Source organism: Colobus angolensis, unplaced genomic scaffold (assembly GCF_000951035.1).
Source record: "Colobus angolensis palliatus isolate OR3802 unplaced genomic scaffold, Cang.pa_1.0 Scaffold45, whole genome shotgun sequence".
NCBI lineage: Eukaryota > Metazoa > Chordata > Mammalia > Primates > Cercopithecidae > Colobus > Colobus angolensis.
Window position 1 is genome coordinate 4,360,803 of NW_012117932.1, and position 13,882 is coordinate 4,374,684.

General features: G+C 36.4%; 1 protein-coding gene across 1 annotated transcript in view; it reads left to right on the forward strand.

Annotated features, from left to right (window-relative positions):
* SMCHD1 (structural maintenance of chromosomes flexible hinge domain containing 1) overlaps positions 1–13,882 on the forward strand; it is a 156,572-nt gene that overhangs the window by 121,995 nt on the left and 20,695 nt on the right. The window contains exons 38-44 of the mRNA XM_011957791.1: positions 553–679; positions 844–963; positions 2,709–2,794; positions 3,440–3,562; positions 6,877–7,067; positions 9,247–9,356; positions 9,615–9,685. Of these exons, the coding sequence (XP_011813181.1) occupies positions 553–679; positions 844–963; positions 2,709–2,794; positions 3,440–3,562; positions 6,877–7,067; positions 9,247–9,356; positions 9,615–9,685 (828 nt within the window). The remainder of the gene's footprint in view (positions 1–552; positions 680–843; positions 964–2,708; positions 2,795–3,439; positions 3,563–6,876; positions 7,068–9,246; positions 9,357–9,614; positions 9,686–13,882) is intronic.

Below are 13,882 nucleotides of genomic sequence, written 5' to 3' on the forward strand. Positions count from 1 at the left end.
AAAGGATTTTTGTCCATTAATGAGAAAAACACAATTTAAAAAATCTTTAGAGCTTTTCAAAATCTCTTGTTCTGTCACCTGGGACTTTGATGGGTCTATTTCCATGGTAACTGCTGTAACTTAAACTCAGCATTGGGCTTTGTGATTGTTTTTATAACTTTCACACTATCAGCTGTTTCATGCTGCTTTCAATTTAGAGGTTAGAATCAAGAAGATTTTACAGGTCAAAACTGTAAGCAGCCATCAATATTTCTAATGTGAAGGAAATAACTTTTTCTTGAAATTTTTTATTATATATAATTTTCACATAAGCTGTTTATTGATACGATCATTTGGCTTTCAAACCAATACCAGAAGGTAAAATGTTTTATGTCTTAGGTAGTGTTGGGTGGTGATGATGGTTTAATGGAATCTTAAGGATCAGCCTATGCCTTTGGCCTTTAAAATTAACCACTTACTTGAAAACAGAGCATAATGAGTTATGTAACATTTTTATGTTGAAAGATTTCTTTTTAAATCTTGTTTTCCCCTGTTGTTTGTTTATATGTACAGAGTCTGGTGCTGGCAGAAAGTAGTCCTGGAAGGGATAGTACTGAATATTTTATTGTATTTGAGCCCCGGCTACCACTTTTATCAAGAACCTTAGAACCGTATATCCTACCATTCATGTTTTACAATGGTAAGTTTCTAGGAAATAAATGGTTAAACTCCATTGTTAGTGATACTTTAGATAACCTTGTTTTGCTTTCCATTAACATGGTGTTTATTAGCTATTTAATCACATCATGACATATTTTAGAAAAGTCAGTTTTTACATTAAATTATCTCAATTTTTTTTCTTAGATGTTAAGAAGCAGCAACAAATGGCAGCACTTACAAAAGAAAAGGACCAATTATCTCAGTCTATTACTATGTATAAAAGTTTATTTGAAGCCAGCCAACAGCTTCTTAATGAAATGAAATGTAAGTCATTTTGTATTCAAGACAAAAATTTTGCTTTGGGGAATGACGAGACAGGAGGTGAAATCGTGATACACAAACATGCTTTCACTTTCCTAAACCACAAGTAAAATGCAGGATGTTGCAGAAAGGTGGTAATGATGGTTGATACTGTCATTGAGAATTCTTAAGATGAAGTATTTCTTACTTTAAATAAATTTGTATCCTGCTTACTTATAAAAAATTGACACATTCTGTTAGGAATGTGGACCTGTGGAAAATTTAAGGCTTTCTACGTAATAATAATGTTTATATTTAGCTCTGGCTTCTGGCAAAAGATACTGGATAATATCACCAAGGGAGTGATATATAATGTAATTTTTCATTTGACTAATGAGCTGTATGTATTTTACTTCAAACATTGCAGTTTGTCATACTATGGAGGTATCTGGGGCAGCACACACTGATACTGAAATACGTAAATTATTCTTGAGTCACTACACAGAACATTTGCTGCAGTTTTTTTGTTTTTGTTTTTGTTTTTTGAGACACAGTCTCATTCTGTCACCCAGACTGGAGTGCAGTGGTGTGATCTTACTCACTGCACCCTGTGCCTCCCAGATTCAAGTGATTCTCATGCCTCAGCCTCCCAAGTAGCTAGGATTACAGGCACACGCCACCATGCCTGGCTGATTTTTGTATTTTTAGTAGAGACAGGATTTCACCATGTTGGCCAGGCTGGTCTCGAACTTCTACCTCAAGTGATCCGCCCACCTTGGCCCCCCAAAGTGCTAGGATTACAGGTGTAAGCCACCACACCCAGCCTACGTTTGCTGCAATTCTTAATAATGTTTCATATAATTGAAAGACATTTTCTGAGTTGTGCTCTATCATCTCTTCCCTTTTCATTTGTCATATTTTTTTTGCTAAGGTTTTTGACTTTGTGTTAGTTATTTTGATCAAGTTAACCAAGAAATATTTACAGCTTGCCTCAAAGTACTCACTTTCGTGTATGCCTGTACAAGATCAAGGATATTTAGAATATAATAGGAGCCAAATCTAGTAATGAGATAATATGTCATTTGTGTAGCACTAAAATTTGTTTTTTGTTTTTTTTTTTTTTTTTTGAGACAGAGTCTTGCTCTGTCCCCCGGGCTGGAGTGCAGTGGCCGGATCTCAGCTCACTGCAAGCTCCGCCTCCCAGGTTTACGCCAGTCTCCTGCCTCAGCCTCCCGAGTAGCTGGGACTACAGGCGCCTGCCACCTCTCCCGGATAGTTTTTTGTATTTTTTAGTAGAGACGGGGTTTCACCGTGTTAGCCAGGATGGTCTCGATCTCCTGACCTCGTGATCCACTCGTCTCGGCCTCCCAAAGTGCTGGGATTACAGGCTTGAGCCACCTCGCCCGGCCTAAAAATTGTTTTTATACTAAAAATTGTTTTTATAAAGTCTTTCTTTGTTCGAGAACAACCTTGTGCAATTATGTATAAATTATGTATACTCGTGAATTGAGTCACTTATCCAAGATTACTAGGAGTTTGCAGTATATCATATCTCCCTTTAGTTGCATTAATTTTGTTTTCTCATTTTTGTGTATCAGAATTGAGCCTTAAGATGTATAATTTTGAATTTCTAAAGTGGTCACCTATCAGTTTTCATTTTAGCAACAGACATTAAAAGGAAAAAACGAAAGGAATTTAAAAATATTTTTCAAAAACTATGATTTGGGGTCTATCAGAAATCGATGCAAGTTTTTTGTTTTTAATTTTAGGTCAAGTTGAAGAAGCAAGATTAAAAGAGGCCCAACTGCGAAATGAACTAAAAATACATAATATTGACATTCCTACAACACAACAGGTACAGTTTCCAAGTATACGTGAAAGATTTTTTATTAAAGTCCATTCTACGATATGCAGTTTTTATTAGGAATTTTATGAGTATTGTTTTAGGGTACAAGGACGTGTGCATTATAGTCTAGTCACTAGACATTAAAAATGACTAACAAAATGATAGAGTGCTCTATTCAAAGAAATTACAATTTGTATTTTTAATGTAATGACACCAATAAATGCAGTTAATAATACATCAGTTCAAGTACTGCTTTGAAAAGGGTGCATAACCAATACACGTGGTGGTAAACAAAATAAGAGAAATAAAAAGCAATCTAGATTTTTAAAATTTATATTCTTTTGTATGTGTAACTTGGATTCAAAGAGAAGTCCTATTATAGGTAGTGTATATCTTCGCTAAGAATTTTTTTAAATTCAGTGAAGTGGGAACTTTATATTACTATAATCATGGTTTTTAAACTTGTGTTTTTGTGTGTGTGTGTGTGTGTGTGTTTTCTGATAGTTTTGTCTTTTTTTTTTTTTTAAATAATACCTACTTACCAACTTTATATCCTTGAGTTGTCTAAATTGTTAATTTTTCTCCACTGTCATTATGGGCTGCCTGGTTCAAGAGTAATTGGTCTTGTAGTTAATTTTTCTTGATAAATTATAGGTGCCACACATTGAAGCGCTTCTGAAAAGAAAGCTATCAGAACAGGAAGAACTGAAGAAAAAACCCAGAAGATCATGTACTCTTCCAAACTATACTAAAGGCAGTGGGGATGTTTTGGGAAAGGTTTGTGTTTATTAAGCCTTTGGAGAGGCAGTACATTTTATTATCTTGTTTGTTTAAAATGGGTCTTCTAAAAGTGACAAAAAAGTGTCAGGTTCTTTGTAATCTACTTCTTTCCAATAAAGTACCTTCTGTCATTATTGCAGTAGGGATTTGGTAGAGTTTAAAACTGAAATCTGTAATATGACTATTGAGGGCTGTGGCAGAAGTTGTTAAGATGTATTAGTTCAAGGCTTATTGTTTACTTAGAGATGCTTTCATGTCATGCAGCTCTTTTTTTGGAGGGGGAGACAGTCTGTCACCCAGGCTGGAGTGCAATGGTAAGACTATGGCTCAGTGCTCCCTCCACCTCCTGGGCTCAAGCGATCTTCCTGCCTCAGCCCCCCAAGTAGCTGTGACTTCAGGCGTGTGCCACTGTGCCCAGCTAAAACCGAGGTCAAGTAACTTGCTCAGAGTTGCACAGCTAGCAAGTGGCAGAGCCAGGGGTGAAACCCCAGGTAGTCTGACTCTGGAGTCTTTGGTTGTTGCCTATGCATGTATATTCTACTTGTATAACCACCGTATGAACTATTATTTGTAGTATTTCTCATTTATACATGAAGAAATTGAAATTCAGGGAGCTCAAATAACTTGTTAAAATATAGTTAACAAGTTGTGACTCAAGGTCTCTCTGACTCTAAAATCTGTGGTAGTTTATTTTGTATGCCTTCACAAATACACTGCCCACTGAAAATAGGGGGTAATGTGTAGCAATGTTTATGACCAAAACCATGTACATTATTACTCAAACCTCAGATTTGCAAATTGAAAAATTGAATTTAAATTTAAATTAAATACAAATTTATACATTAGAAAACAAGTTGCTAATGTACAATGTTTTAAAATGTTATTCTTTAGAACCGATTTTTAGAAAAAAGCAGTTCTTTGATCCTAAGCATATAAATATATGGTTTCCACATTTTAATAGTCCATCCAATACAAAATTCTTGCACAATATGTAAAATTTTTACCAACATATAAATTTTAGCAAGAGAAATGTATTTTAAAGTCTCCTTTTTAAATATTTCCCATTGTATGTCTTGAAAATCTGGGGGAAATCTTTGCAATTTCATTTTACATAGTTTCTCTTTTGTCCCCTCAGAAGTATAAACCCTACCCTAACCAGTAGGAGAAAACTTTGCAATCCTTCCATGTCATCCTTAGTCTTTCCCCTTCCTTAAAAAATACTCTTCCTGGCATTTATTATAAAACTAGAATAGTCCAGGCGCAGTGGCTCGCACCTGTAATCCCAACATTTTGGCAGGCCAAGATGGGCGCATTATCTGAGATCAGGAGTTTGAGACCAGCCTGGCCAACCTGGTGAAACCCCGTATCTAATAAATACAAAAAATAGCCAGGTGTGGTGGCGTGTGCCTGTAATCACAGCTACTCAGTAGACTGAGGCAGAAGAATTGTTTGAATCTGGGAGGCAGAGGTTGCAGTGAGCCGAGATCACGCCACTGCACTCCAGCCTGGGCGACAGAGCGAGACTCTGTCTCAAAAAAATAAAAAAAACCTGGAATAAATAATCGTAGAAATATAGTAGGAACAAGGGGAGGAGGCTTTTTTCCTCGAAACTTCAAAATGTATTTGTTTTTAACATCATGAATACCTCAAGTAACTTAGATATTTTACACATTTCTTCCTCAATTCCTAATATCTTGAAATCCCATCTCTAAATGAGGAAGATTTAGTAGCAGTTTTAAGTTTTTTTTTTGTTCAGTTAAACATATTATGGTTATAATTAACATGCCCTTCTAAATAGATTTTATGATAGTATCATGGTATTTCTTTTACAAAACACATCTAAATGTCACAAGTAAGCAATTTCTTCTTCTTACATTTCATTTGCCTCTACTAATTCTTTCTCCATTGGCTAGAACATTGTTTTCATTTGCATGTACTAGTTTTTTTGCATGTTCATACTAACAGAGAATTAGAATATAAGGATAGATGTTAGGATGTGTTTTGTTTTTTGGCTTTTTTTTGAGACACGATCTCACTCCTGTCGCCCAGGCTGGAGTTCAGTGATGCATCTCGGCTCACTGCAGCCTGGACTTCCTGAGCTCAGGTCATCCTCCCACCTCAGCACCCCAGTATCTGGGACTACAGTTTCATGCCACCATGCCCCCCTAATTTTTTGTATTTTTAGTAGAGATGGGGTTTCGTGATGTTGCTCAAGCTGGTCTCAAACTCCTGGGCTCAAGCAATCCGCCTGCCTCCCAAAGTGTTAGTAATACAGGCGTGGGTCACCATGTCCAGCCTGATGTTTCTAAAAGTGACACACAATGTTCTTATTGCTAGGGCGGATTTGTGCTACCAGATCAAGTAAGATTAAAGGGTAGACACCACCATCCTAGCACAATGAATTAGGCTTTGATACTGGCCACAATAGTCCAATCTTGGTGGACTTGACTTTGAACAAGAATGCTTCTTGATGATTGGGTGTTCACGCACATGTGTGAAATATGCCACCGTTGAACCTTGTTACACTGTTGGCACATTAACTGTCTGATCTGAGGGAAAGAAAAAGAATACTTGTGACTGAAGCAGGGATTTGTAATTTTTTATTTATTCTAAGCTCCAAAGCATTGTTCCTAGAAACAGAAACAAAAGAAACAATTCTTTTTTTTTTTTTTGGAGACAGGTTCTTGCTCTGTCAGACTGTAGTGCAGTGGCACGATCTCGGATCACTGCAGCCTCTACCTCCTGGGCTCAAGTTATCCTCCTTCCTCAGTCTCCTGAGTAGCAGAAGGAACAATTCCTATTTGTGATGTTCAGATTTGTTTTCTGAAAGGAATACTGTAATATTGGAGTAAAGAATTTACTTAGAAGGGAAGGGCATATTAACTATATGTTTAATTGAACTGCATTGTTTTATGTGTATATTATTTAAGTGTACTTTATGATTATTTTACCAAGAAGACAGATCCCATTTATAGAGTGTTAACATGTGAAAAAAGTATATATTACTAGCAAATAAAATTTCTAATTATTTCATCCCTGAGCGGTCTGAAAAGGAAAAATTCCTGATATTTTTATTTGCTCATTTGCAACTTTACTGGAGTTTAATCTTTAGAAAAAAATTTTTTTAATTTAATAGCAGAATAGAATGTTTAATATATTCAAGTTAAGTTTTTAACAACTTGACAGTTTATTTTTAATTCATGTGTTTCAGAAAAGTTTTTGTTACCTAGGCTTGGGCTTTTAAAGTAATATCAAATTTTTATAAATGGATTTTATATTTTTTTACTTGATTTTATGAAAATGGGTTGTAGATTGCACATCTAGCACAAATTGAAGATGATAGAGCTGCGATGGTTATTTCTTGGCATCTGGCAAGTGACATGGACTGTGTAGTCACCCTAACTACTGATGCTGCACGTCGTATCTATGATGAAACCCAAGGTCGTCAGCAGGTGTTGCCCCTTGATTCTATTTATAAGAAGACTCTTCCAGATTGGAAAAGGTTAGAAAAAAGTGAAAGTAATGGTTTTTTCTGAAATATATTTTCTGTTTTTTATCAAAGCCTTGAATTTAAAAATGATTTATCTAAAAGATATCTAAAACAGAGAATTGACTTGAATTATCTACATTATTTTTGTCTTCATCACAAATGGGCATTTTTCATTACATATGCTGGCTATGTTTTATTTGCCAATTAAATGTTATTTATATATGTAATGTATACACACAAAGACATACATTACATGTATATGTAATGTATACACACAAGACATAAAAAAATTTTTATATCTTTGTATTTTTTAATTTTTTAATTTTTATTTTTTGAGATGCAGTCTTGCTCTGTCAGCCAGGCTGGGCGTGATCACAACTCAGTGCAGCCTCAACCTCCATGGATTCAAACTACCCTCACACCTCAGCTTCCCAAGTAGCTGGGACTACAGGTGCATGCCAGCATGCCCAGCTAAATTTTTTTTTTTTTATTGCTATATTGCCCAGGCTGGTCTCAAACTTTTGGGCTCAAGCAGTCCTCCCTCCTCAGTCTCCCATACTGCTAGGATTACAGGTATGAATCACTGCATCCAGGCCCTTTTTTATATTTTATGTGTACTCTGATTAGGCCTACTTTTAATAATGCACCTAAAGACAGGAAGGAAATACTAACAAAAAAATAAATAAAAATGTATAACAGAATATTGGTCAGTATTTTCTCAGATTACTAAACAAAGCTTTTCATGGCCTGTAATTGCATAGGAATGGGGACTTGAAGGAGAATGGGATCTCATTAAGAGTCTACTATATCAGTAAACTTGTTATTTCATCTTATAAATCTAAAAATAGATTGAGGAAACAAAACAGCTGTATGTTGAACTCAGATCTATCGGATTCTAAAATCTGCTACCCTGCAGCTAGTCAGTACTCAAAGGAACAGCATGGGAAATCCTGACGGGTCATTGTTACTGTGTTGATAAAGGTAATGCTTTTTTTTTTTTTTTTTTGAGACAGAGTCTCACTCTGTCGCCCAGGCCGGAGTGGAGTGGCACGATCTCGGCTCACTGCAATCTCCCCCTCCTGGGTTCACACCATTCTCCTGCTTCAGCCTTCCAAGTAGCTGGGACTACAAGCGTCTACCACCATGCTTGGCTAATTTTTTTTATATTTTTTTTAGTGGAGATGGGGTTTCACCGTGTTAGCCAGGATGATCTCGATCTCCTGACCTCGTGATCCGCCCGCCTCAGCCTCCTGAGGTGCTGGGATTACAGGCGTGAGCCACTGCGCCCAGCCCACCTAAGAGAATGGGTTTAACTCTTGCCCAGACTGGAGTGCAGTGTCTACTCACAGCACAGTCATAGCTCACTGCAGCCTCAAACTTGTGGGCTCAAGTGATCCTCCTGCCTCAGCCTACCAAGTAACTGGGATGACTAGAGGCATGTACCCCTCACACCCTAATACTTTTTGTGAGAAGAATTTTTTTTCTCCAGGAGGGCTAATTTATCTCTTTAATCCCTGGAGACTAAGTTAAGGATCCTTGATTTAGGGAAATTATGGATTTGACATTTAAGACTAACATTTGTTCTAGAAACGAGTTATCCTTTCTGTTCCTAGTATTCTCTCTCTTACTGGGATTGAGTTAACTAGAGCTCCTCTACATCTATGTTGAAGGGAAAGTCTCCAACACCCCAATTAACTACCATCTCTGAAATTCCATTGTTATCATCTACTGGCTTCAATTCCTCTTCCTATTGTGTCGGAAGGACAGGGAGGCAGGGGACCTAGAGCTGCCTTCCTCATATGTTTCTCAGTCTTGGGCCTTGCCCCTTCCCCTAGTCATTCTGTGACCACTCTTCACATGAACAGTTACATCATTCACACTCTCATTTGGAACCAGCTTTAGAGGCTACTTTTTTTCTTTCCTTGTCAAATGAAACTATTATTATATTGTTAATACAAACTAATAGAAGGTAGTAGTACAGATAAAACCAAGTAGATTTTTTATATGGTCAATATTGTTTCCATTTCTAAGGGCATAATAGCTGATCATTTAGAAGTATCACTTGTGGTGGATTAGGAGTTGATTATATGATCAAAATGATGTGTAATATATTCATGTTTTCCATATTATCTTTTTTAAAATTAAAAAAGTCATGTACTTTAATATCTTTTTAAAATTTCTTTTTATTTAGACCTCTACCTCATTTCCGAAATGGAAAATTGTATTTTAAACCCATTGGAGATCCAGTCTTTGCTCGAGACTTGTTAACATTTCCAGATAATGTAGAACATTGTGAAACAGGTAAAAGACATTATGGTGGCTTTACTTTTGTACAGATGTTAAATTTGTGATACAAATCTATAAATTATTGATAATGAAAATTTATATTCTTATTTTGCTTATCAGTCATAGTTTTACCAATATTTTTTAGAGGACAGTCAAATAAAATTACAACAAATACTAGCATTCTTTCAAAGAAAGACTTGCAGTGTGCATTATATTTTAATATGACCAAGGAAAATATCATAATTTTCAAAATTCATTTATTGACTTTTTTAGTATTTGGTATGCTGTTAGGAGACACCATTATTTTGGATAATCTGGATGCAGCCAATCATTATAGAAAAGAGGTATGTATTTGATTTCTTTTTAAATTTGTAGACTTCATTTTTAATGTGTATCATGTCCATTTGGTGATACATATATAAATGACTAAGTAGCCTTTTCAAGACCAATTTAAATTCTGCAAATTGATAAGCAACATAAAAGTAGGCAAAATGTAGGAATGAATGGACCAGGATGCAAATTTAAATAGATGTGTTTTGGGGCTATGAAATTGTCTGAGACTCAAAACAGTGTCTGTTAGCATTGGAAAAAAGTACTGTCAGGTAATTTTGGTGTAAAATGTAATTTGCTGTAGCTCTATGTATTAGTTTTCTAGGGCAGCCATTAACTGATGTAAATGATAGAAATATTACTGTCCCACAACAGACTGGGTGGCTTAAATAATAGAAATTTATTGTATCACAGTTCTTGACACTGGAGATCCAAATTCACAGTTTCAGTAGGGTTGGTTTCTTCTAAAGACTATGAATGAAGGATCTGTTCCAGGCCTCTCCCTGCCTTGTAGATGAGGACTGTCTTCCCCTGTCTCTTCACATCTGTGTGTGACTATATTCAAATTTCCCCCTTGTTGTAAGGATACCAGTCATATTGGATTAGGGCCCACCGCAATGACCTCAAATTAACTTGATTATCTCAGTAAAGACCCTATCTCCAAATAATGTCACATTCTGAGGGACTGGGGGTTAGGACTTTAACATGGATTTGTGGGGGGCTGGTCCCAAACAAAGGTAATGAGTTATCTCAGTTGATTGTTCACAATCAGCTATAGATCTAACTATTTGTTTTATTCTTTCCTCCCCTTCTCACTAGTCTTCTTGACTGGTCTTGTAAAAAATAAATATATAAAAGATTATGGGGGAGCACAGTTTAGCCCATAGCACCTTTGGAGGGGAGTTTGGTAAAATAAATATTTCGGTTATTTACTGCTGCTATATATATAACACTCTAAATTGTAAGTTTAAACAACAACATACCAGTCCTCTTTGTAGGTTTCTCCAAGTGATGTTGGCTAGTTGAACTGGAGTGGTGGCAGCTCTAAAATGCCTGCCTTATGTAGCTGGCAACTGATACCTGTTGTCATCTGGCAAATCAACTGGTATTGGCTAGGGGTTCTTTTGGGGATGTCTGCTAGGGTTATTGTTCTCACCCATGAGGGTGAGATAGAGTAGGGTAATGCCATTTAGAGTTTTAGAAGCCCTTTTGTCTAGCTAAGAGGATCCAGGAGGGCAGTAGTTTAAATCTTTCAGAGGTCTTAACAAAGGAACGTCCTTGACTTGATTTTGACCCTAAGGACACATGTTATAGGCAGTACCCTGGATTTGATCTAAGCCAATATCTGTAAATAATGTATTCTAGAATCATGGGGACCATAGGGATCATCTAGGATGATTTAGGACCAGTGAGAATAGATGAGAGACCTTAAGCTGAGAACAAATAATGGAGAGCTGGACATGTGATGCATACTTGTGGTTCCAGCTACTTAGGAAGCTAAGGGAGGTTTGCTTGAACCTAAGAGTTCTAGGCTGTAGGCTGTCGTGTGCTCTGATCATGCCTGTGAATAGTCACTGCACTCCAGCCTAGGCAATATAATGAGATTCTGTCTAAAAAAATTAAAACTGTTAAAGAGGTGGGGGATTTGGCCCAAGTCACACTTTGCTAATTTATAGCAGAACTAGAACTAAACTGGTGTAATTTTTCTTTCGGCCTAGTTAAGAAGCAGTAATAGGATGCCAGGTACAGTGGCTCATTCCTGTAATCCCAGCACTAGGAGATGCCAAGGCAGGCGGATCACTTGAGGTCAGGAGTTACGAGACCAGCCTGGCCAACATGGTGAAACCACCCCTCTACTAAAAATACAAAAATTAGCTGGGCGTGGTGGCAGGTGCTTGTAATCCCAGGTCCTTAGGAGGCTGAGGCAGGAGAATCACTTGATCCTGGGAGGTGGAGGTTGCAGTGAGCTGAGATCATGCCACCACACTGCAGTTCAGGCGACAGAGCAAGACTCTGTCTTTTTTTTTTTTTTTAAAGGCAGTAATAAATTCATCGTAGTTTAGGAAAACTAAATTACTGGGATAATTGAGCACTATATAGCTAATTAGAAAATGGTATTTGGCATCTTCATGAACGTTTCCTTGTAAACCTAATAATAAGTATAATATACTGTACCAGAAACTGGCTGTGGGTGGGAGAGCTACTATATTCTGGTGGTGATTAGCATTTTTATATATCCCGAATTATGAAATAGAAACATACCCATTAAATGTTATGATAACATGGAATCAGTTTGGAGACGGCGAGAAGCTTGCTAGTAAGGATAGAACTAACTAATACGATGATAACTGGAAGACTCCTGTTCAATGAGATATTTGGATACTTACTATGTATGAGACAGTGGTGTGCTGTTATGTGTTGAACTATAGGCATGTGGAAGTCGCTGATTTGTAGCTTTTGCCAATTTCTATGGTGTAGAAATAGAAATAGAAATTTTGCCAATATCTATGTATGGTACTTGTATCATGGATGATTTCCAGCAGTCTATATGAAGTCCTTCATGCCTATACGAATGTGGTATTCAGGAGACCTGGCTTTCGTGACCCAGTACAAGCGGGTTCCAGCATAGCAGTAGGCACAGTGCACAGTCATACAATGATGAATTAGACAAACCAGATAGCCATTGGAAACTCCAGCTGAGATTAGCTAAAATGCTATTTCAGATATGTATCTTAATGAACTTGGCAAGAAAGTAAGGATTCTAAGTGGAAGTGGGAACCTGGAGAGATAAACAGAACACTAATGCCAGATTTTTGCAGTGAGAACGTTTGCCAAACTAATTGAACTTAAGCGTTGACTTTTTACTCCCTCGAGGGGCTTTTGAGGATAGGAGACAAAACCCAGGGCTCTAAACAACATGGGGAATCTGATAACTGGGGACACCCCCTCTGTGAGGAGAAACTTTAGTGTAAGGGTAAACATATAAACCTGCCACCTTCATCTCAACTCCAGCTACTTCAGGGAACTACCAGAAAATTCTCTCTCTCGAACTTTGGGACTAAGCGGAAAAGTAAAAAAGTTAAACATTTTTCTAGAGAATTCATCAACATAACAATTGACTCTAATATCTGTTTGCAACCTGTATTCATACTACTTAGATGTTCTGAAAACCTTCAAGGTAAACATTTGGTTTCATGTGCTGGACTAGTAGTATCCTTAGATATCTGATTGAAGCAAACACAAATGTTTTCTGGAGGAATTTCACCATTGTTTTTGAATGGAAATAATTTCCACATTGAAAATGAGAGCAAATATTTTTAAAGTGTTAATATTTGATTAATATAGTTCAAAAAATGAAAGTGTTGAAAATGAGAAAAGAACAAGTTAAATTGAAAAATATCTATATTAATAGTTGATTAAAATAGTTCAAAAAATGAAAGTTGAAAATGAGAAAAGAATAAGTCAACTTAGAAAAATCAAAAAGAGCTTCTAAAAATGAAAAGATTATAACAGAAATTAAATACTAACTGAGCAGGTTTAACATCTTAAGAATTTGTGAATTAAAAAGAGGGTCAGAAAAAAATATTCATACTACAGCCCAGAGAGAAGAGAAAATGGAATGTAAGACAAAGAAGTTGAAGAGACATGGAGGGTAGAATGAGAGAGCATCTAACCAAAATTTAATCAGAGTGTCGAGAGGAGAGAGTTTATAAAAGGATTATAGGCAATATTTGAAGAACTAATGACTGAAAATATCTTAAAACTGATGAAAGATACCAATACTAGTTTTGCAAAAATGTTATAGCACATATGTGACAAAAAAGGAATAGTATTTGTTCTTCATAATTGATAATAGCACATATTGATTTCCTTGCTTCCAGATTTCTAAATGAAGTCATATGTAACTTTGCCAATCAAATATTATTTTAAAACTCTTCTGAGAAAAAGCTCTTAGGACATTCCTTGGTAACATTGTTGGGTTTCAGAGTTGTAATATTGTTGTTCATTCCAGAATTTGCAAGCATTGTCATGACTTTTTTTGTCCTAATAGTGTACTTAATGAGGTAGAATCATGAGGTTGAGGGAGAATTGAGAAACTGTCTGTGAAAGTAGTATTTCCAGAATCATCATAAAAGGAGAGCCAAACTGTCCTTCTACCATAATGCTTCCCTCATATTGTCTGTTAACAAGAGAATAGAAAATCTATACAT